This window comes from Barbus barbus (assembly GCF_936440315.1).
Source record: "Barbus barbus genome assembly, chromosome: 43".
Lineage (NCBI taxonomy): Eukaryota > Metazoa > Chordata > Actinopteri > Cypriniformes > Cyprinidae > Barbus > Barbus barbus.
The window spans coordinates 6,901,977-6,927,665 of record NC_136721.1 but is presented as its reverse complement, the minus strand read 5'-3'; the positions used below and the strand labels follow the sequence as shown (position 1 = coordinate 6,927,665).

At 39.3% G+C, this 25,689-nt stretch overlaps 1 protein-coding gene across 1 annotated transcript in view; it reads left to right on the top strand.

Annotated features, from left to right (window-relative positions):
- Positions 1–25,689, top strand: part of rars1 (arginyl-tRNA synthetase 1) — an 87,500-nt gene that overhangs the window by 7,256 nt on the left and 54,555 nt on the right. Inside the window, exons 3-7 of the mRNA XM_079405583.1 lie at positions 12,560–12,748; positions 12,829–12,937; positions 13,016–13,116; positions 13,209–13,330; positions 15,590–15,710. Coding sequence (XP_079261709.1) covers positions 12,560–12,748; positions 12,829–12,937; positions 13,016–13,116; positions 13,209–13,330; positions 15,590–15,710 — 642 coding nt within the window. The remainder of the gene's footprint in view (positions 1–12,559; positions 12,749–12,828; positions 12,938–13,015; positions 13,117–13,208; positions 13,331–15,589; positions 15,711–25,689) is intronic.

Genomic DNA, 25,689 nt, shown 5'->3' with positions numbered 1-25,689 from the left:
GGTACCAAATTTCGATACCTAAGGGGTTAATCTCATTAACGTCAGTGAGCCAATAAGCCTGCAGCACTAGGTGTGTTTGACTAGAAGTGATGCGGTGCTGATTGATCAGTGTTTGACATCCACAAGAGCAATTCGAAAGCGTATGGAGCAGTCTGCTCTCTATATCACGCAGTTTCGCTTACTTGACACAGACTGAAGCTCGCGTGACATTTCAGCGTCTGCCGTCTCACTAAATGAGGACATAAACACATGAACGACAGCTCTAGAACTGCTCTGAGAGTCACTTCATGAGCATTTTACCATTTGATTTGAGTAAAACTTGCGTCATATCATATACACACAGAACTGTAAAGGTATTCCCGGAAACCCGTCAAAATAAAAGTTCGGTTTAACTTGGAAGACACTGCGGCAGAAATAAATTAATATTGTTCAGCAGAGTGTACATACTGCTACTATTAAAATTATTAAAACTCTTATTTTTTAATGATCACACAACATTTCTTCCATGTTTTAATTTTAATAGTAAAATTTTGTTTGCCAAAATAAATAGTTTTATTTTCAATAATTTAAAAGAAAAATGAAATGTTTTATGCCTTCATTTGAAAACCAGATAGAGAACACAGAATTTCTGAGGAAAAAGAAAACATTTCATAAGGCTGTTTTAAGAATAAATTTGAATAAACTAAGTAGTTTTTATGCATTCAAATAATTAGACATACTACAACATATAATTTAATAATAAAACCTATTGTGAAAGATAATAAAACATCCACTTATGAAAGTGGATAAAGATTTTAAATTTCTTGAAGTCTTTAACAACCTAGAATAAATGAATAGAAATGATGATTCTGTCTGAGCTATGCGTTTTAAAACGAGCACGCACTAGTGTAAACTGAAAACTATTTGAGCTTTATTAAAATTATTTGTACTGATTTATTGTGTTGGCTATATAGTCTTTGAGTCTGTATACATGTCAACAAGCTGAAAAAAATAAAACCAATGTTTTTTGAGAATGTAATCTTGTTAAAACTGTTTTCATAAAATTGGTATCGAAAAAAGTGTCGTTCAGGAACCGGTATCGAACTCAAGGTATCGGTATCGATATCAAACATTTTTGAACGATACCCAGCCCTAATTGCCGCTCTGCTCCACAAAAGGCAGTAGACCATAACTCACTAGAGTGTGAAACATAGAAAATGGCTTTAAAGATTTTTATTTGATATTTCGATATTTGCCCATGAAAAAGCCTTTTCCATATCAGCAGATGCAATTCTATACTGGTCGCCAAAATGCTCTTGTAGTAAAGCTTTGGCCCTTAATCCGAATCAGAATGAATTTTTACTGCCAGGTATGTTTACACATACGAGGAATTTGTTTTCATGACAGAAGCTTCCACAGTGCAACAGAATGACAGTGACAGAACAAAAAACAAATAATAAAAAGAATAATAAAAAAAATACAAGTAAATAAGGAGCAAAAATATACAAATTGACAATTGTATGTACAGGTATAGACTGTTGTCAATAGTACCGAGCACGATACCATTCGGTACTGAAAATTTTAAAACGTCCATTTCCCTCTAAGATTCTTAAACAGTGCTGATTGGTCGTTGTGTTCACGCGCTCAATAGATACATCTGTGATTGGCTTCAATGATCATCGCCTCACGCTCTTCACCGAGCGCTTCATTGATCACTGAAGCCAATCACAGATGTATCTGTTGAACACACATGACCAATCAGCGCTGTTTAAGAATCTGCTCAACAGCGCTCAAATCTTAGCGGGAAATGTACGTTTTTAAATTTTCAGTACCGAATGGTATTGTGGTCGGTACTTTTGACAACACTAGTATAGACAATTGTATGTACAGATTGACTTGTGCAGGTACAGACAGTTGTAGGTATATTATGTGCAAATTTAAATGTAGACCATGTGTGTTAGATAAATAAGTGTATAAATAGTGTGTTCCACAATTATTGTCAGGTGTTCATGAGATGGATTGCCTGAGGGAAGAAACTGTTTCTGTGCCTGGCCGTTCTGGTGCTCAGAGCTCTGTAGTGTTGACCAGACGGCAACAGTTCAAAGGGAGTCTGCTGGATGTGAGTGGTCCAGAGTGATTTTGCCGGCCCTGCTCACTCTGGATGAGTACAGTTCTTGGAGAGTGGGGAGGGTTGTACCAATGATTCGCTCAGCAGTCCGGACTACCTTGTGTAGTCTTCTGAGGTCAGATTTGGTAGCTGAGCTGAACCAGACAGTTATTGAAGTGCAGAGGATGGATTCAATGATGGCGGAGTAGAACAGTTTCAGCAGCTCCTGTGGCAGATTGAACTTCCTCAGTTGGCGAAGGAAGTACAACCTCTGCTGGGACTTTTTAACAATGTCTATGTGAATGTCCCACTTCAGGTCCTGGGAGATGGTTGTGCCCAGGAACCTGAATGACTCCACTGTACTCACAGTGCTGTTCAAGATGGAGAGTGGGAGGAGAGCAGGGGAGTTTCTCCTGAAGTCCACGCTCATCTCCACAGTTTTGAGCGTGTTGAGCTCCAGGTTGTTAAGACTGCCCCAGACAGCCAGGTCCCTAACCTCCTGTCTGTAAGCAGACGCGTCACCGTTCTGAATGAGTCCGATGACTGTGGTGTCATTGAAAAACTTCAGGAGCTTGACAGAGTGGTCTTTAGGTGTGCAGTCGTTGGTGTAGAGGGAGAAGAGCAGTGGGGAGAGAACACAGCCCTGAGGATATCCAGTGCTGATCGTATGGGTGCTGGATGTGTATATTCCCAGCCTCATTAGCTGCTGCCTGTCTGTCAGGAAGCTGGTGATCCACTGACAGACGAAGGTAGTTTGGGCAGGAGGAGATTTGGAATGATAGTGTTAAAGGCCGAGCTGAAGTCCACAAACAGGATCCTCACATAAGTCCCTGGTGTGTCTAGATGTTGCAGAACATAATGCAGTCCCATGTTTACTGCATCGTCCACAGACCTGTTTGATCTGTAGACAAACTGAAGAGGATCCCGTAAGGGTCCAGTAATGTCCTTCAGGTGGGCCAGGTAAATACACATGACCAGCAGGCATATGCTGGCAACTCTTTATAATCTCTCTTGGATGAACCCTGGTGTACTGTTCAAGAAAATATAAGCGATCACTAGGGCTTTCAGTTTTACTCTCCACTAGGGATGGGCGATATCTTATCGTTTGCGATATACTGTTGAAAATTCTCCTCACGATAAAAATTTGTCTCCTCACGATAATAACGATAAGTCTAGTTGATGTAGTTTTGTGCGCGCCCGATTCACTGTTCACGTGCGGAGTGAAAACAAGCATGGCGGAAGGCGGACGTGAGGCTGACAATGCGTTCACACTGGACGCGACTTGCGCGAATAAATCGCGCTATTCACGCGTAGTTGGACGCGTGAACATTTTGGGTTTACTCGCGTCATTCGCGTGTAAAATTCACTGCACAACAAGACGCAAATTCGCGTCATGGGCGGGGCTTCTGTCAGGCGCACAGGTATGACTGCCACAGAGAGCATATGTAGGCTATAGAATTTTGCTCAACGCTCAATTCGCGCTGTGTCATTCAGGATGTCTATTCGCGTCTTTGCATTGACTTAACAGGTAAATCACTCGCGCTTAACACTTCATTCGCGTCCTTCATACAAAGGTAAAAACAAAATTCCCTGTAAATCACTTTGTCAAATATCACCTTGTAATGGGAAGGTTCATTCATCTCTATCTGTCGGCGATGAGGGATTCACATGTAATAAATGCAGGGATATAGTTAGGCTGACAGAGAAGATTTTAGAACTAGAGACATGCATCCAAACTTTAACTGAGGACAGTAAGAATGTGAGGGCTGAGTCATGCGAGTCATGTACAATGTTCGGTTCCGGTATTAGAGCCCGTGCAGCAGTGCAACTGGGTGACAGTGAGGCGGCATAGTCGGGGGTCAATAAACCGCTCTTCCGTTCCGATCAGAACATCAAACAGGTTCTCCCCACTCGGTGATGCACCCACTGAGAAACCTGATTAAAGTGCTCTAGTTATTGGTGATTATATTGTACGGAACGTGAAAATAGAGACACCAGCCACCATAGTCCAATGTTTACCGGGAGCCAGAGCGCCTGACATCTTGGCAAATTTAAAAGTGCTGGCTAATGCTAAACGTAAATTCAGTAAGATTGTTATTCACGTCGGCGCTAATGATGTTCGACTTCGCCAGTCGGAGATCACTAAAAATAATGTTAAAGAGGTGTGTGAACTTGCAAGTACGATGTCAGACGCTGTAATATGCTCTGGTCCCCTTCCTGCTTACCGGGGTGACAAGATTCATAGCAGACTGCTGTCACTCAATTGCTGGATGTCTAAGTGGTGCCCGCAGAATAACATAGGTTTTATAGACAATTGGACGAGTTTTTGGGGCAGACCTGACCTGTTGAAAAGAGATGGTGTTCATCCCTACTGGGTGGTGCTGCTCTTCTCTCTAGAAATACGGCACATAGTCTTAGAGTTCGTACTTGACTAACTGGGGCCCAGGTCAGGAAGCAGACAGACTGGCTAAACCGACCGTCTGCTAGCCACATCATGTCACAGAAGTCAGTTAATTCTCAGCACATAGAGACTCCTTCACCTAGATATCACACTATAGAGACTGTGTTGGTTCCCTGAACTAGAAAATACAGAAAACGTCCAAACCAAATTAAGAGTAACAATCTAATTGATGTTCAACAAATAAAAAATGTTTACAATACAGAGAAACAACTGATAAAACTTGGCTTACTGAATATCAGGTCCCTTTCTACAAAAACACTTTTTGTAAATTATTTGATCAATGATCATAACCTAGATTTGCTCTGTTTGACAGAAACATGGCTAAAACCAGATGAATACATTACTTTAAATGAGTCTACCCTTCCAAGATTACTGCTATAAAAATGAGCCACGTCCAAAAGGTAAAGGGGGAGGTGTTGCTACAATTTATAGCAATATTCTCAGTATTTCTCAGAGGGCAGGCTTTAAGTATAACTCGTTTGAAGTTATGGTGCTGCATATAACATTATATAGAGAAACACATGTTAGTGATACATCCCCTGTGATGTTTGTACTGGCTACTGTATACAGGCCAGCAGGGCACCATACAGACTTTATTAAATAATTTGCTGATTTTTCTATCTGAGTTGGTACTGGCTGCAGATAAAGTCTTAATTATTGGTGATTTTAATATCCCTGTCGATGATTCTGCAGCAAAGTGATTATATCTCAGATCATTATCTAGTCTTGTGTAAACCACAAAAGACTGCTTTGTAAGTAATCTTCCTGATTTATCTCAATTCCTCAGCATATCCAACAGCGCAGAAAAACTTGATGTTACAGAAACTATGGACTCTCTCTTTTCTAGCACTTTAGATACAGTTGCTCTTTTACGCTTAAGGAAGATCAAAGACAACAGTATGACTCCATGGCACCCTATCCTACAGAAAAGCATTAAAAACTGCTAGATCTGATTACTTTTCGTCTCTTCTAGAAGAAAACAAACATAACCCCCCAGTATTTATTCAATACAGTCACTAAGTTAATGAAAAATAAATCATCAACAGGTGTTGGCATTCCCCAAGAGCACAGCAGTAATGACTTTATGAACTACTTTACTTCCAAGATCGACACCATCAGAGATAAAAATGTAATCATGCAGCCATCAGCTACAGTATCACATCAGATAGATAGGACGTTCAGGACTATAATGTGATAAGAGCTCGCTCAAGTACTGAGGAGCTAAGCCATTCAGGGCTTTAGAAGTAATTAACAAGATTTTAAAATCTATTAGATGTTTGATAGGAAGCCAGTGCAGTGTTGACAGAACCGGGCTAATATGGTCATACTTCCTGGTTCTAGTAAAGACTCTAGCTGCTGCATTTTGGACCAACTGTAGTTTGTTGATCAAGCGTGCAGAACAACCACCCAGTAAAGCATTACAATAGTCTAACCTTGAGGTCATAAATGCATGAATTAGCATTTCTGCATTTGACATTGAGAGCATAGGTCGCAATTTAGATATTTGTTTTAGATAGAAAAATGCTGTTTTACAGATGCTTGAAACGTGGCTTTCAAATGAAAGATTGCTATCAAACAGTACACCTAGGTTCCAAACTGATGAAGAAGAATTGACAGAGCAGCCGTCAAGTGTTAGATAGTGTTGTAGGTTATTACGTGGGGTTTTTAGGTCCGATAATTAACACCTCTGTTTTTTCAGAATTTAGCAGTAAGAAGTTACTCGTCATCCAGTTTTTTATTTCGACTATGCATTCCATTAGTTTCACAATTTGGTGTGTTTCACCAGGCCGTGAAGAACTATAGAGCTGAGTATCATCAGCGTAACAGTGAAAGCTAACACCATGTCTCCTGATAATATCTCCCAAATGGTAACATGTAAAGCGTGAAAAGTAACCACCCTAGTACTGAGCCTTGAGGTACTCCATACTGCACGTGTGATCGATATGATACCTCTTCATTCACTGCTACGAACTGATGGTGGTCAGATAAGTACGATTTGAACCATGCTAAGGCACTTCCACTAATGCTAACAAAGTGTTCTAGTCTATTTAAAAGAATGTTGTGGTCGATAGTGTCGAACGCAGCACTAAGATCCAGTAGAACTAATAAAGAGATACAACCACGATCAGATGATAGAAGCAGGTCATTTGTAATTCTAATGAGAGCAGTCTCAGTACTATGATACGGTATAATCATGACTGGAATTCCTCACAGATACCATTTTTCTCTAAGAAGGAATATAATTGTGAGGATACTACCTTTTCTAGTATCTTTGACAGAAAAGGGAGATTTGAGATCGGTCTGTAATTAACTAGATCCTTGGGGTCAAGTTGTGGGTTTTTTAATGAGAGGCTTAATAACAGCCAATTTGAAGGTTTTGGGGACCTATCCTAATGACAATGATGAATTAATAATAGCCAAAAGAGGATCTATGACTTCTGGAAGCAGCTCTTTTAGTAGTTTAGATGGAATAGGGTCTAACATGGGATGATTTAATAAGTTTATACAATTCTTCCTCTCCTATAGTAGAGAATGAGTGGAAATTCAGGGAATATATAGTGCATCTGATGCGATACTGTAGCTGGCGGCTGCATGGTTACAATTTTATCTCTGATAGTATCGATCTTGGAAGTAAAGTAGTTAATAAAATCATTACTGCTGTGCTCTTGGGAAATGCAAACACCTGTTGATGCTTTATTTTTCATTAATTTAGTGACTGTATTGAATAAATACCGGGGGTTATGTTTGTTTTCTTCTAGAAGTGATGAAAAGTAATCAGATCTAGCAGTTTTAATGCTTTTCTGTAGGATAGGGTACTTTCCCGCCAAGCTATACAAAACATGATATACATCAAGTTTTGTTTTCCTCCATCTGCGCTCCATTTTCTGGGCTGCTCTCTTTAGGGTGCGAGTGTGCTCATTATACCACGGATTCAGACTGTTTTCTTTGATCTTCCTTAACCCTCTGGGGCCTGAGGTGATTTTGGGGCCCTTGAGATGTTTTGACATGCCCTGATATTTGTGCTTATTTCAGCTGCTTATAACATACTATTGACCAACATGTATTTTTTTTTGTATTCAGCACAAACTGTGCTACAATAATATGTGACCAAGATGGATGTACATGTTTGCATTTTTTAGAAAAACAATAGTATGTGTGGTTAGTAAGTTTTGGGAAAAAAAATGTAGCTGAAATAAGGCCATAAAACCCACACTACATAGTCCTGAATAAGACTTTTGAGTAATCAGTCTTGTAGGCTAGAATATTTACTTCACAATTATGTGAAAATCATTCTGCTTACTCATTCACAGAAAACAATATATTGATTTAATTTTTTAAAGACATGTTTTGTAATCGAAAGCCAATATGCGAGGGAGTGGTTAATGGGCTTGAATATTAAGTGATTTTCACCTGAAAGACAAAGGGCTCTCCCCTAAAGGCTGCTAATGGACCATCCGTGTGACTGTGACTGAGGCAGGTAAGACAGAGTGTGAGGAGACTGACATTTTTTTATTTTTTTTATTATTTGTATTTTACTTACAACACAGTATAATCAAAACATACATAATGAAGGTCAAAGACACATTGTGCACATTGATCTAACCACAGAGATGTGAACAGACTTTAACTAATTCCTGCAACAGATTCTGTTCAACAAGTGAAACAAGTACCTGACATTTACTTATGTCCATGGATTCAAGAAGAAAAACAAAAAAACAATCAGTAGTCAAGGATCTTGTTTTACATAGAATATCAGTGTAGTTGAATATCAAACTGTGTTCCTCTGAGAGCACTGTACCAACATCAGAAGAACGTCATCAGGATTCATCTGTGGTTCAGGTACCTGATACAATAAAATACAAACAACCAAAAACATTTGTGAGCATGTTAACATCAGGAGCATCTATATATATAGGTTTTATAGACTCACGCATACTTTGTACTATCGTAAACAAAAAAAGAAATATTATTTTTGAGAAACTAATTATTATTCTTTAGCACGCTATTAAAATCTATTTTTGAACAGAGTTGGCTATTAATAATAAACATGTTCTAAACATACTTAGACTCGTAGCATTCATCATGTTACAATGTACTCTCATATTACTTTTATTGTTTTTTAAAGAGCATGAAAACATTGTGCCATAAGAAATTTAAATACAATGAATTGCCCATCATATTCAAACATTGTAGTCTGGAATTATAGTTTGGGAAAAAACAACTATGATTTTGAAGACTTATAGCCTAGTATGTATGATTTTATAGTAGCTGTTATGATTCTGCAGCAATAGACTCACGGATGCTTTGTACTACAAAAGGATGTACTTTGTACCATTAAAAAAGGATATTTTATATCTGAGAAACTAATTGTTATTGTTTAGCACGCTATTAAATCTATTTGTGAACATTAAACATTCTTAGATGCATAGCATTCATCATGTTGTCGTTTGGGAAAAACCCAACTAAACGCGTTCAAGTTTGTCACAATAGCACGCTAACTAATGCAAAAAAGAAGCATTACTTACTCATCAGATCGATCCTCTCTTCAGGATGAACTCTTGCTCTTATTTTTAGGGAAATCCAGCCTTTACTCAGTGCATCTTCTTCCAGAAACGAACAGTATCTGTGATGAACTCTTCACTGACGCTTTATGTTTGGCATCTCCAAGCGAGTGCGGGTCACGTGGTAGAAGTGATGGCTCTACCATACTTGTAACAAGGAGTAGAATTTACAGTTTTAGCTATATGGAGTTTACAAAAGACTAGATAATGATCTGAGATATCATCGCTTTGCTGCAGAATTTCAACACCACTAATATCAATTCCATGAAGACCTCGATTTAAATACAATAAAACTAAAAATAAAAGCAAGTAACTAAAAAATATAATAAAATACTTAACTACTACTAACGATGGGCTATCCTCCTGGAGTACTGTCTCTTGGCCTCTCTGATGCCGCGGGAAAGGTTGGCCCTAGCTGTCTTCAGGCCCTCCTCATCTCCAGCTCTAAAGGCAGCGTTCCGAGCCTCAGAAGTCTGTAGACCTCCCCTGTCATCCATGGCTTCTGGTTGGCCCTGACAGTGATGGTCTTTGTGACTGTTACATCATCAATGCACTTGGTGATGTAGGTAGTGACAGTCTCTGAGTACTCTTGGAGGTCTGTAGTGTTGTTGTATGTGGCAGCCTGTTTAAACATATTCCAGTCAGTGGTGTCAAAACAGTCTTGAAGTGCCTCTGACAACCCTTCCGGCCAAACTTGTATCTTGTAATAGTGCTATATAGGGGTGTGCGATATGACGATTTTTGATCGTGGACGATAAAAGGCAGATCTCCACGATCTGCTTTTTAAGAAATATCGTACTATCGTGCTACAGCACACATTGTCAAAAAATATACTGTACAACACGACATACAACAGTAGAGTTACTCTGACAGGACACTGCACTTATTTGCGATCGCAAAAGTACATTATTTGCACAAGCCTTGCTGGTTAAATCTTTAATTCATGCGCTGGCCTGATGTGCGCTTTTTCTGAGCGCATACACCTGAAGCACGCGCACTAAAAAGCCTGTCTAACAGCGCCTGATTACTCAACTAACTTATCTTTTGCGCTAATACTGTCAAAACACACAAGGTTTACATACAGACTCAGTTGGTTATCTCTAAAATGAAACTTAATAGTTAAGAGAGAAACGGATGCGTGCCTGTATATTAGATGCGTGCAGCTCTTAAAGGGACAGGACACTAAACATGCTGTCGACTGTCATTAAAGGGATAGTTCACCCTAAAATTTAATTTCTGTCATTATTTACTCACTCACATGTTGTCCCAAACCTCTATTAATTTCTTGTGCTGAACCCAAAATAAGACATTTTGAAGAATGAGGGTAACCAAACAGTTGCTGGTCTACATTGAATTTGATAGCAGGAAAGAAAAATCCTATGGAAGTCACTGAGGACCAGCAACTGTTTGGTTTTCCACCTTCTTCAAAATAGCATTTATGTTCAGCAGAAGAAAGAAACTCATTCAGGTTTAAAACAACTTTTGAGTAAATGAAGATATAAAAATAAAACATTATGACAGAATTGACAGACAGATGACAGAATATTTATTTTTGGGGGAACTATTCATTTAACGTTAACAAAACGCAAAGAGAAAAATCACTCACTATTCTTGACTGAAAAACTTTAATCCAGTTGCTTTAGGAATCAGTCTATGTAGTGTTTTATTTTTATACTTGTTCATTCAATTTCATTGAATGCTCCTGCTAAATACACCTATTGTACCTGAAAATAAAGCACTGTTTGTTTTATTTGAGTATTTATTTGTATGTGTATTTGTAATGTGTATCTTTTCTTCTTATTTTTTAATAAGAAAGATAAAATAATGACAAAGATTTTTTATCTTCGCCCACTTTGGCCTAAATATCTGCCATGCATCTTTGTCTTTCTAGTTTGGCTGTAATGCTCAGACAACTTGTAAAACCAAAATAGTAAAACTAACATGACAAAGAATCATGATAAAATCGTGAATCGTGATATTTCTAAAAAAAATCGTGATATTATATTTTTCCCATATCGCCCACCCCTAGTGCTATATAAATAAATTTGCCATTGCCATTTATACGGAGAAATTGACTTTGGTGTGCATATGATATGCAATGGTAAGGATTAGGGGTATTGGGTTTTTCTGTTGATGACGACTGCGTGGACTGCTCAAAGGAATAAGTGCGGACCTCGGTGCTCGAGCACCACCGATGGACAGATCTATAGCCAGGTGGTCATCCTAGTGCAGAGTAATAAAATAATAATTACTAATTTAAATCAGTGAATTTTAACGAAAACAATACATTATAAAAATGAAAAAAAGCTGTTTTTTTTTGCGATTAGATCAACCCGGTAAACTCCTGGAAAGTCTAAGGATCCTGTAAGCGAATGCATTCAAACAGTAAGTTGAAAACAGCGCTAATGCAGTGAAAACGCTGCCGATGTCATCAGAGATGATGGAGATGATAGTACTCACGTAGCTCAGTTAAAAAAAATTAAAAGGTCAGTAAGCTATTTGGCTTAAAATCCAGAGTGTTTTAAACTGGATGCTGGCTGAAGGTGTTTGAGATTACGCAGTAGTCAGTGGTGTAATAAATCTGGATCAGTCAGGTCAAGGTAGCTTGTTTAGTGGTCTTTTGGCATCCCCCTATGTTCCTGTTTAGTATCGCAGATTGACTTGTGCAATTTTTTTTAAATTAAAAGTAAATAAGCCCCTGCTAATACTTGTGGATGGCTTATTAAGTATGATCTCCTGGACTCCAGACGTTGGGACACCTACTTTCTGGTGGACTGAGAGGACTATGGTCCAGAGGAACAGTATCGGGTCAATGCAGAGGACATCACTGAATTTCACAGCACTTATCTGTATTCCTCTCACTCACCATCAGAGGGCTCCTTCGCCTGAGTATTAGTGGAACACTATCTGGACTGCATTACCCATGACCCCATACTTGGACCCCAAACAGCTTGCACAGCTGTTTTCAATTACCTGGACTATTTAAACACAAAACTTACTAGGCCCAGTGCGAAGTTGTTTTGTTCTGGCTGACAATTCTGAGCATGTGTTTTGATCCTTTTAATTGTTTTTCTTGTTTACAACTCTTTGACGCCTGCCTTGTTGACTTTGCTTTGTTTGCATGGATATTTACCCTGGTTATTTGCTGCAGTCCTCAAACCCGTGCCTGTCTACGACTATGATTATTGTTGTTACTGATCCCTACCTGTCTGTTCTTGCTGTTCTCGCTAATAAAGCTGCATGGATCTCAATCCTCTGTTTCTCTGAGTCTGCATTACAATATTAGTTAAAAAGAAAAAAAAAGTCATGGCACACAAAAAGTACTGAAACTTAAACTAAAAGCTAATTCAAACTGTTAGGCATACTGTAAAGTATGTTGTATAAATAATGCTAAAATAACAATTGAAATTCAGTCATTAAATCTGTGTTGTTTCCACTGTGCTTCCTCAGAGTTTACAGGAGGAGGTGAGCCAAAATGACAAGGCGATGTTGAACGTCAACCAGCGTTTGCAACAGATCTTTGGGGAGGCCATCAATACCACCTACCCTGGCCTAGAGAACCCGCCACTTACGGTCACCCCTAACCAGCAGGCCAAGTTTGGTGATTACCAGTGTAACAGTGCCATGGCAATGGCTCAGGTCAGTTACATTTTCGGATAAACTCTTCGGTTTCTCCTTTTTTTGTCACTACAAACATGCTTCAATGTATTTGTTTTAAGATGATGAAAGCTAAAGGACAGAAGGTCAGCCCCAGGGAGATAGCAGAGAAGATTGTCCAAAACATTCCCAACAATGAATTAATTGAGAGAACAGAAATCGCAGGGCCAGGTTTGTTCAGTATATCATAAATACCAAGACCATTTTCTCCCCTACTTTATGAATAATCAAGTACATATTGTATTGTAGGGTTTATCAACGTTCATCTCAAGAGGATGTTTGTCTCTAAACTCCTCTCAAACCTGCTTGTGAATGGAGTGAAGCCTCCATCTTTGAAGAAGAAAAGGAAGGTAGGAGTTTTGCTGTAATGATGCATCATAGTGGTATAAAATACAATGCAGTTTTTATCCAGTGGTCTTTACCCTCATTTGTATTTTTTTAGGTTGTTGTAGACTTCTCCTCACCTAACATTGCCAAAGAGATGCATGTGGGTCACCTACGGTCCACGATTATTGGAGACAGTATGTGTCGACTCTTTGAGTTCCTGGGTTATGAAGTGCTAAGGTTGGTTTGTATTAGTCGTGGAGCTCAACTGTAGGGTTTCAAAAATGAAAAGCTAATCTTAATCTCTGTTGTGAAATATTTTTAATGAAAATAAAAATAGTGTTGTTAAAGCAATACTGTAGACCAGGGATCTCCAACTGTGCTCCTGGAGAGCTATTGTCCTGCAGACTTCAGTTCCAACACACCTGTCTGTAATTACCAAGTAGCCCCGAACACCTTGATTAGCTGATTCAAGGTTTGTTTGATTGGGGTTGGGGCTGGGGCTGAAATCTGCAGCACAGTAGCACTCCAGGAGCAGGGTTGGAGACCCCTGCTGAAGACTTCAGCTCTTTCTCCATCATTTATGAGACAACAGTTCCCCGCCATTGACAGAATTCTGTCTTTCCATTTTTTCACTGGGGTATTACACATCTTCTGAAAATATTACTCATCCTCTGAAAGAGTATTGAATGTCTGTACCAAAACACGATGAAGAAGCAGAAACAAGCGATCGTGTATGTAAGCAGATGCTTAAGTAAAATAATGCGGTCATCAAACATGAATCATTATATGAATCAAAACGTTACAGAATGAAATGACAATCCAGGAAGTGGAAAAGGACCATGCAAACTTTGCATGATGAAAGCGATCTATTGCATTTATGTTTTAATCATTGTTCTGAATCTGATCCAGACACAGTCTTTTACAAAAATTTGATTTTCTCAGATTTTTGTTCAAAATGTTGTTTTTTTCATGAAATTTACCCACATCCAAGTGTTTACATATCTCACTGAGGTTTGCCTGTGCAGGGCTTGCAAAATTTCAAAATCCCTGGTAGCCCTTTGGGCAGGTACTCTTCAGATTTTGGTAGCCCGGAAATTAATTTAACTAGCCCAAATAAAAAAAGAAAATTTTTTAAGTAAAATCAGATCTAAATGTCAAACAAAAACATTTTCAATGCACAAATACCAATGAAAGAATTTTATTTCACTATTTACAGGACAACTATTTACACTTTTACTATCTGCTGAATTTTTAAAAATCAATTTAAACCTTTTTTAGAGCTGCACAAGTAAAATGAACACTGTATGAGTGGGGTTGGACAATGTCTATGGTAACATTTTAAGCCATAAAATGACGTGATTTACAGTTTAGTAAAGTTTTCACACACAAAGAAATCTTATAAAATGAAATTTCAGCTTTTAACCCATTTTTATGAAAAGGGACAAGTCAAACACATTATATTAATTTAAAACATAAATATTACTGTCTTGTTTAGATTTTTAGAAGGCACATTAACTTTCCACATTTACAACTCTGCTGCATAAAAACGGGTCGCATTGATCTGAACATAAGATAGGCACACTGTAAAGGCAAATTCACTCTCTGCCACGAGGTGGCGCTTTAGGAGCAAATAGCGGGTTCTCCGGTACGCTAACAGCAAAGCAGCACCGTGCTCATATATACGCTGCTTTAACAGGCATTATAGGCAAGATGAAATGAAAATGCCAACGACATGTTTCTGAAGACAGACGGTTCCCTTCAGAGACACATTCACATAAAACCTTCTGCGCCACGTTTTGACTTTGAAATGTGCAGTGCTCATCCCCAACTGCAAGACCTTTTGAAATTTTAATTAAGACTTTTCTTATACCAGTTTACGTATGCAAACCTTTGTATGCCCTTAAATTTTATACAACTAAATTGAGAGTTTTAATTACCTGCAGGAGCCCTGTATTTTAAGGTAGCCCTCCGGGCAGGGCAGTAATACATTTTGGTAGCCCGACTGGAAAACACAAGGATTTTGCGAGGCCTGCTGTGGATAGCTCAGAATCCGAACCCTTCAGAACGAAGCCTGCAGCCAAATATAAAGTTCAGGACCTCTACAATAATCTTACTCAAACAGAGTGGTCCTGACTGAAATCTAGTTTGAGCGACGAATGGCGCTCAAGCGTAGTTCAAGCAGACCACGGCATGCCTGCAGCATCAGCTGACGCTGAGTCACAAATCACGAAAAATGCTAGCTGGCGGTGAAAGAGTTAAAAAAAAAAGTTTCATTAAGTTCCTAGTGAAGTACTACATTATTCACAATCTTGAAATGATTTTCACCAATCAGAGAAATCATTGTTATCATGGGAACTTGATTCACAGCAAAGAACAGTGGTTCAATGTTAAGTGAAAAGGATGTTCTTTTATAGCATTTCTTTAGGCCAGCAGTAATCTGTGTGTTCAGTAGTGCTTAATTGCTTCTCTTTCATTCTTTTGTCCTCTATCTGTCAGGTTGAACCATGTTGGAGACTGGGGGACACAGTTTGGGATGCTCATTGCTCATTTGCAAGACAAGTTCCCAAATTATCTCAGTGTTTCCCCACCCATTGGTGACCTTCAGGCCTTCTACAAAGTGAGTATCTCATATACAACCTGATGAATGTGCTCAAAATTGGAGACTGACTGCTGATCAGTTTCACCAATGTTTACCCTGCATTACTTGATTAGTAATGGTTAGTATTGTTTTGCAGTTCTGCCGTTCACACCAAGAACGATAACTATAAATATAACGATATTAGCGTCCACACCAGCTAACAATATCGTATGTTTATTCTAAGTGTACATGTGTCTATCGCTTTAAATTATCAAGCTCGTTATAGCAGGATGGATTCTGATTGGGCATCAGTGTTTGTATCATTCATCAGCTGGAAAAAATCGTTCTGGAAATTATTCCAATGATATCGTTCTCTGTGCCTATACCATTATAGCGGTGGTGTGGAATATTCTTTAATCTTGAGAACGATTTTTAGAACTATTTGATTTTCAGTCTTGATAGTCAAGTCAAGTCACCTTTATTTATATAGCGCTTTTAACAATAGAAATTGTGTCAAAGCAACTGCACAATATCAAAATAGGAAAATAGTGTGTCAATAATGTAAAATAACAAGATTAAACACTCAATTGTCAGTTAAAGGCATTTCATTATTGAATTCAGTGAAGGCATCGTCCAGCTCAGTTCAGTTCTAATAGTCTCTGTGCAATCAAGTCGATGATATCACTGGAAATTAAGTGTCCCCAACTAAGCAAGCCAGAGGCAACAGCGGCAAGGAACCAAAACTCCATCAGTGACAGAATGGAGAAAAAACCTTGGGAGAAACCAGGCTCAGTCGGGAGGCCAGTTCTCCTCTGGCCAGATGAACCAGCAGTTAAATTCCAGCTGCTGCAAAGTCAGATTGTAAGGGCTCAACTGGTTCCAGTGGTCTTTTCCCGATGGCTGTCTAGTTGACAGGGTCCTCACTGGGGTTATGTCTCTGGGGCTCATCTAGATGTCCTGGTCTCTGCTGACGTTCAGGGCTGTAGAGGTAGTCTCTAGGTGCTGATCCACCATCTGATCTGGATACGGACCGGATCTGGTGACTGCAGTGACCTCGGAATAAGAAAGAGACAGACTAATATTAGGGTAGATGTCAATCTTCTTACGATGTAACAAGTACATTGTGTGTTAAGGGAAGTGTCCCCGGTTCCGGTTGACCTAATTAATGCAGCCTAAAAATCCTTTAACGGATTTGAATATTAGAAGTGTATTAGTGTTGTGGCGGGAGGAGCAAACGGCCTCGGAGAGGTTTTTATTAAACAATAAATCAACAAAAATAGTGTCCACGGGGAAAAAGTGTCCCAAAATAAACAGGGGGATCTGGTGTCCTCGTCGTGCTGCGGGGCTTGTGAAGGAGGGCAGTGTTCAGGAGGGAAGGGTCCAGGGAAGGGGCGGAGTCCGGGAGGGACCAGGTAGCGAGTGGCGGCGGCTTCCTCCAGCGGCTTCATCCTACTCCTAGGCCCCCGGAGCTTCTGGGGGACTCGACGGCTCGGCATCCTGGCCCGTCAGCCGTCTAACGGGTGCGGCAGTCCTCCTACTCGATGCACCCTTCCTGGACCCACGGCCTCTCGAGGAGAGGCGCGCTCGGCATTTAAATGCGGCGGTGATGAGGCTCTATTCACATCAGGTGCGCCTCATCACACGCCGCCAGCCCTGGCTGTTTCAGCGCCCCTCCTCTCTCACACACCCACTCCCGTCGGGAGCCTGGTGAAGGGCGGCGAATACGGGGTGGTGATGATGATAAGGGGGGAGGCAGCCGACTCGTCACAGTGTGTTATGTGTACGCCAGGTTAAAGAGATGGGTCTTTAATCTAGATTTAAACTGACAGTGTGTCTGCCTCCCGAACAGTGTTAGGTAGATTGTTCCAGAGTTTGGGCGCTAAATAGAAAAAAGATCTGCCGCCCGCAGTTCATTTTGAAATTCTAGGTAATATCAAATGGGTCAGGGTTTTGAGAACGCAGCGGACATGGAGGACTATAATGCGATAAGAGCATGCTCAAGTATTGAGGAGCTAAACCATTCAGGGCTTTATAAGTAATTAACCAGATTTTAAAATCTATACTATGTGTAAAGGATTAGCCCTTATTTTAATTTAGCTTTTAGGGAATCTATTCTTAAGATTCGATATTGATATTTGCATGATTAATCGATATTAATCAAAGCGTCCAACTTATACCTTGCTAACGATACCTCATTAACGACTTGTCCAGCAAGCGTTAAAATCAGTACGTTATCTCTTAACAATTCAGTTTTATTCCCGTGGCCACGATAATAACACATAATTGATTAGTTAATTTTAAGCATAGGTAACGCAATCTTTGGCAAATTGTTTAAGACTTGAAAATCACACAGCACCAGACAAAGATTCCTTTATAAAATCTGTTTATTTTACTACTCTACAATACTACTAAGCTAAATAACACAAAACAGAATACGTAAACACACAAACACACACATTGCAATGAATTGTTTTGATCTGAAGCGAGTTTAAGGTTCTAATGCTCGTTTTCAAGAATGCTCTAACTTCAACCTGAGGGAGTCACAAGCAAGAAACTTTACTAACTTTACTCTTAAAGATGAATGCAACCAGTTTCCAGCAGCATTATGAAGAATTGTTTGATTTACTTGCTTTCAGTTGAGTTTGACAGCTGATCGGGTGTTTCCACGCGATCTCAGAGGGAACCTCCGACTGATTGGCTGCTGATGTGTCGTCGTCTGATGCGTTTCAAGGAATGCCCTTCGGTGGTTGGTTGGCTTCTTTGTGATGATGCTCGAAGTTCTTCCTTGAGTTCCTTTCGTGTAGCTTCAGACTTTCAAGGGTTTCTTCAGAAGTATTGATAGTTGTTCAATGCTCGGCCAGATGTTAATGGCTGGGAGCGCTTAACAGCGCGATCAGAGCAGGAGCCGAAGTTTCACCAGGTCAGCGCGCGAGCAAGCAAAGAGAGACATGCATCAAAGTTGGGTGTCTGTCTTTATTGGGCTGATTTCAGTCTGCCCCTTTTGCTGTTTGATCCAATCACAAGTGTTTCTGTAGGGCAGAGCCTCGCCCCGCACAGCTCAGTTTTCCGTGCATAAATCCTTTGCTGCATTATTTCATGTGAAAACATATCCTAGCAGACTCCTATAAATGTTTTAATCATACATTATGATGAGAAAAGTCAACTTTCATCCACACCAGATTATTGCTTATGAAATCAGCTCTCGTTCAACATCAAACATTCGGTATTTGGCATACAGAAAGTACATACCTTAATTTTATATACTACATGGGTTAATACATCGATTAACATCTTACCTTCTAAATAATCACACAAAGCATGTGAAACTAAACAATAGTGATCTGCAGGACATCTACCTCAAACGCTGCAAAAGTAGAGGTGTCAAAATTATCAAGGACTCAAATCACCCTGGTAACCGACTATTCACTTTGCTTCCATCTGGTAAGCGCTTCCGTAGCCTGATGGCAAAAACTGAGAGACTTAGGAGGAGCTTCTTCGCCCAGGCCATCAGGCTCCTAAACTCTCTGTGTCATAATATCACTTGACTCCATGTTAATATCACTATATCAATAAGCTATTCAAAATTGTTTCTACCTCATATGCTGCTATTTAAATACCCTGTACAACTTTTTTGCACATTCCTGTTATATTACTATTTATGTCAACAACATACTGACCTGCTCATCTATATTTATATATTTTTTCTTTTATTTTATTATTTTATTTTTATTTTTCTTAATATTTGTCTATACAATTGCACTGTCCTTGGAGCGGACCTGACTTACATTTCACTGCTGGTTATACTCTGTATAATTGTGTATGTGACGAATAAAAATCTTTAATCTTGATCGGGAAAAATTTGAACTCAAAAGATTACAACAATACCATAGATTACAATAACACAGCAAGCTTAATTTCATTTCATGAAATACAACCTGAATATATATTGTAAATATATTGTATATATTGCTTTTGAGTGTATTGCTTTAATAGCAGCAACAATTATAATTTGTCCTTTTTGAAATACTTAAGCAAAGATTAGAGTCTCTTTGTCTGTTAATAAGAAGAAAAGGCACGTTTCCTTTGGAATGTGAGAAGGAGAGAGGAGAGTTGTCTGAAACATGAGACTATTATGTTTGGGTAGAAACGCGAGGTCATGGGAATGTCACTTTCGTGGAGATCTGGTGTTTTGCTTAGCTCGGACGTCGGTTGTAAAACCGTCTCTCCTGGTTGATACAATCATTGAATTACATGTTAAGCAGTCAGGAGGTCGTGTCCAGATCCAGAGGCCTTTGTTTTCTGGTTGAATTATGTTTAAGTGATAAGAAACAACCGTGAAGTCCTGTTTTAACTACATTCCAGATTTTTCCACACATATATCCTTTGTTTTAGGGGTCTCGTGAGACGTTAAGGAGAGCAGAGCAGGATGCTTGGGCGCGGTGCTGGTCGTTAATTAATTTTATGGCCATAGATAGTGAAAAGAGCAAATTTCTCCGGAAAGTACTGTCCTGTTAATAGGTGTGTGTGTGTGTTCTTGTTTCGCCAAAGTTCTACATATGTTTAATAGGGAGCTAGTGCAGTGTTGACAGAACCGGGCTAATGTGGTCATACTTCCTGGTTCTAGTAAGAACTCTAGCTGCTGCATTTTGAACCATCTGTAGTTTGTTTATTAAGCGTGCAGAACAACCACTCAAAGCATGACAATAATCTAACCTTGAGGTCATAAATGCATGAATTAACATTTCTGCATTTGACATTGAGAGCATAGGTCTCCGTTTAGATATATTTTTAAGATGAAAAAATGCAGTTTTACAAATGCTAGAAAAGTGGCTGTCAAAGGAGAGATTGCTGTCAAATAGCACACCTAGGTTAATAATAATTAATAATTAGTTACATTTATATAGCGCTTTTCTGGGTACTCAAAGCGCTTTACATAGAAGGGGGGGGGGGATCTCCTCAACCACCACCAATGTGCAGCATCCACCTGGATGATGCGACGGCAGCCATATTGCGCCAGAACGCCCACCACACACCAGCTTACTGGTGGAGAGGAGACCGAGTGATGAAGCCAATTAGTGTAGGGGGATGATTAGGAGGCCATGATGGTCAGAGGCCAGGGATTTGGCCAGGATGCCGGGGTTACACCTCTACTCTTTTTCGAAGGACATCCTGGGATTTTTAATGACCACAGAGAGTCAGGACCTCAGTTTAACGTCTCGTCCGAAGGACCGGTGCTTTTTACAGTATAGTGTCCCCCTCACTACACTGGGGCGTTAGGACCCACACAGACTGCAGGGTGAGCACCCCCTGCTGGCCTCACTAACACCTCTTCCAACAGCAACCTAGTTTTCCCAGGAGGTCTCCCATCCAGGTACTGACCAGGCTCAACCCTGCTTAGCTTCAGTGGGCAACCAGTCTTGGGCTGCAGGGTGATATGGCTGCATATAGGTTCCTGACTGATGACGAAGAATCGACAGAGCAGCCATCAAGTTTTAGACCGTGTTCTAGGTTATTACTTGTGGGGGTTTTAGGTCCGATAATTAACACCTCTGTTTTTTTCTGAATTTAACAGTAAGAAATTACTCGTCATCCAGTTTATATCGACTATGCATTCCATAAGTTTCTCAATTTGGTGTGTTTCACCGGGCCGCAAAGAAATATAGAGCTGAGTATCATCAGCATAACAGTGAAAGCTAACCCCGTGTTTCCTGATGATATTTCCCAAGGGTAACATGTAAAGCGTGTAAAGTAACACCCCTAGTACTGAGCCTTGAGGTACTCCATACTGCACTTGTGATCGATATGATACCTCTTCATTCACTGCTACGAATTGATGGCAGTCAGATAAGTACGATTTGAACCATGCTAATGCACTTCCACTAATGCCAACATAGTTTCTAGTCTATTCAAAATAATGTTGTGATCGATAGTGTCGTATGCAGCGTTAAGATCCAGTAGCACTAATAGAGAGATACAACTACGATCAGATGATAAGAGCAGGTCTTTTGTCACTCTAATGGGAGCAGTCTCAGTACTATGAGAGAGTCTAAATCCTGACTAGAAATCCTCACAGATATAATTTTTCACTAAGAAGGAATATAATTGTGAGGATACTACCTTTTCTAGTATCTTTGACAGAAAAAGGAGATTTGAGATCGGTCTGTAATTAACTAGATCTTTGGGGTCAAGTTGCGTTTTTTTTTTAATGAGAGGCTTAATATTGATTGTTATTATTGACTTGATTGTCATTCATGCTGCATCGAGAATTGCCATAGTAACTCATATCATCGTTCAAAACTTGACAATGTAATTATTTATGTAATTATTATTTGTTTTTCCCCTCACATTTTTTTACATGTAAAAACACTAAGGGAAGCAGATTGAGGAGGTGACAGGAAGACACCGGATAGCAAATCTATTAATAATGTCACTGATTAAACCCACTGCCTATCATTGTAAAAATATTATTGCTGACTGTTTTTGGAAGTTTTGTAATTTGTTTGATTTAATACTTAACAATACATTTACAAGTATGTTTGGCACAGTTTTGTGAATTAGCAGAACTTGCATGCAGTCACTACAAACTGTTCACAAACTTCTAGGGATTTGGTTTTGGTTGTCGTGTTGAAATAAATATAGAAAAAAACAAAAACACAATGTCAGTATCTGTCAGCTGAATGTGACCTGCAATCTCTGTTTCCCTTCCGTGGCCATGGGAAAGTAAAGATTTACAATGACAACAAAACAACTTAAATTACATTTAAAAGTTTCCAAAAGAAATGGATTGCCGCCTTTCAGCTTGTTGAACATTTTAATTTAGACATTTACCATGTGACGGCTGAAGCAGCAGCGAGCGCCCAGCGCATAACACTGTTTTCATATAGAGCTTATAATATGACAAAACTGTTTGAATTTGAATTGTGTAAATTTGAATTATTGACAAGTGTCATTTTAAAAAAAACAACAACTGAATATTATGTGGCATTTAACAGTTCTGAATTTTTTTTCTTTTTTTAACTTGAATATTGAACATTTGAAATTGAACACAATTAATTTTTATTTATGTCAGTTTTTTAATAGACATGTATTTTCAAACATCATTTTCTTTGTTCTGAATTCTTAGACTGCAAATATCCAGTTTTTAAAAATACAGTTTCAAGTTTTCAACATGAAGAAGAAATTTGGAGCATCAAATTCAAAATTCAAATCGCAGATATTCAGATCATATAGAAAGTAGGTCAGAGGTCATTCACAGGGAAGAGTAGATGATCTCCGAAAAGTTGAACGAAGCATTTACAGCGACCAGGACCAGTCAGAGTTGTGTGACCGTTTACAGATACAGAAGGAATGAATGAGAAGTGCCGTAAACTGAATCCCACCTGTCGCAAAAAGTCAGTGACTTCTCTTATAAAACACTATTTTTTTTCATGGTAAACTCCAAAAATAGTTCAATCCAAAAGTAGCATTTAATATAAAACATGTTAAAGATTAGCAGATGTCGATCTGTCGATTCATTAAATAATCTGTTTCATCTTAAAAGCTGTTTATTTAGCATAATTAAGCCACTCCTCCATTGACATTCATTAAAAAAATGGCCTCTGGGCTCCTTCCTATGTACTGCCAGACCAGAAGCTTTGGCTTTAGCCTTTATGCCGAAAAAGCTTTATGCCGCATAAAGCTTTTTCGGCTAATGGTTGCAGGCTTTCCTTCCTAGTGGCTTTGGTGATATGTCATAGCCATAAGATCATTTTGTCAAGGTAACAACATCCCTGTACAACATAGATGGATAAAACATTTTTTTCTCCACCACACAGACTTGTAAATCCATTAACTGATCATGTCTTTTTAATGTAATATAATATATATATATATTTTTATAATTTAATATTTGTATTATATTATTATAATTATCATCACAATTTCACCATCCATCCAGCACATCACACCATAACTCCTTCAAAAAACGGCCAGAAATCTTGGAGTTGTGATTGATTGATCAGCTGACTTTCTCAGACCGCATTGCTAAAACTGCCCGGTCCTGCAGATTTGCTTTATTCAACATCAAGCATGTTCCCTTTCTTTCGGAACATGCTTAACAACTGCTTGTTCAAGCTCTTGTTCTGTCCAGGCTGGACTATTGCAATGCTCTCTTGGCAGGTCTTCCAGTCAGTTCTATCAAACCTTTACAATTAATCCAGAACGTGGCAGCAAGATGAATTTTTAATGAGCCGAAAAGAAACCACTACCGTTTGCCTACGAAACCACCTCTGGCTCTGCACCCCTTTACCTAAATTCATTACTTCAGATTTATGTGCCCTCTAGAAGCTTGCGTTCTGCAAGTGAACGTCGCTTTATTGTGCCATCCCAAAGAGGCACAAAATCACTTTCACAGACTTTTAAATTAAATGATCCCTACTGGTGGAATGACCTGGCCAACTCAATCTGAGCAGCTGAATCCTTAGCCATCTTCAAGAATCGGCTAAAAACACATGTCTTCCATCTTTATTTAACCCTCTAATTCTAGCAATCTCTATCCTAATTATATTCTTTAAAAAAAAAAAAAAAAAAAAAAAAACTTGCCCCTTTTTGTTAGTGAAAGTTCGAGAAATTGAGATGCTTACTCGGAATGTCGAAAACCCGTTCACTTCAGAATAAAAAGGAAAAAAAAAAAAAACACAGCGACAGGAGGACGTGACAAGGCTAAAATTTTAAACAACGTTCTCCGCACGCTTAGTATGTACTTCTATTCAGAAAACAAATAATTATTCTATAACAAAGGTTACAACATCCTCCACCCAATCAACTAGGTTCATCAATACTTATTTTAAGGATGTTTAATTAACACAATTCTAAGGGATATATCAGTTGCACAGGTCTTCTTAAAGGAACACTCCACTTTTTTTGGAAATAGGCTCATTTTACAACTCCCCAAGAGTTAAACAGTTGAGTTTTACCGTTTTTTTAATCCATTCAGCTGATCTCCGCGTCTGGCGGTAGCACTTTTAGCTTAGCATAGAGCATAGACGCAGCGCCTGAAAGTAGTCCCCAACTATATCATAACTAGTTACCTAGCTGGGGACTACTTTCTGGCGCTGCAAATTTCCTTGATTATTACGCCGGAACGAGAGTTTAGTTCCTAGCCATATCAGCCTCGAAAATCGCAACTTTTCATTTTCCGTTGGTCTTAGTGCACGATGTAACTACAGAAGAGTCAAGTTTTAAATAGGAAAATTATCAAAACACTTTAGTAATTTTTGAGCAAGATGCTAACGGTCTAATCCATTGAATCCAATGATCTATGCTAAGCAAAGCTAAAAATGCTACCGCCAGACACGGAGATCGGCTGAATGGATTCAAAAACGGTGAAACTCAACTGTTTATCTCTAGGGGAATTGTAAAATGAGCCTATTTCCAAAAAAGGTGGAGTGTTCCTTTAACACACTGCCTGATGAAGTACGAATATTGCATGAGCGCACCAGGCCACCACGTCCTGAATTCAGTTTTTCAGTTGTTCCCATTTTCCAAGTTTGATGAGGTACCTTGTCTTCTCCAATTAGGACAACATAATTTTCCTTCAGCAATAGTAGCTTTTATGTAGAGATGCACTGATTGACCGGCCAGTGATCGGAATCGGCCGATTTTTCCCATGACCGGCCCGGATCGGTGACCAGCTGGTCAGTCTCACGTCTTGCCGATTCCGAGCCGATCCTTTTATTGCCAGCAGCGCAGGCAATAACGTCACAGCCACGCACACTCACAGTCGCGTGTAAATGTGTAAAAGAAAATTGCAATCGGTGCACCTCTACTTTTATGAAATCACCTTTATTTGCGGACTTTAAGTTTAGCAAATAGTCCTTACGCCAACAGTTCCACAAGGTAGTCAGGAGTTTCTGTCTGTATTTCCATCGGCGAACAGCATGATCTTTGGTTTGATTTGAGGAAGTAGACTCTGAGACTACCGTTTTGGGTGGCAGAGAGGTTAGTCTTTTTCCTATCAATAAATGTGAAGGTTTTAAAG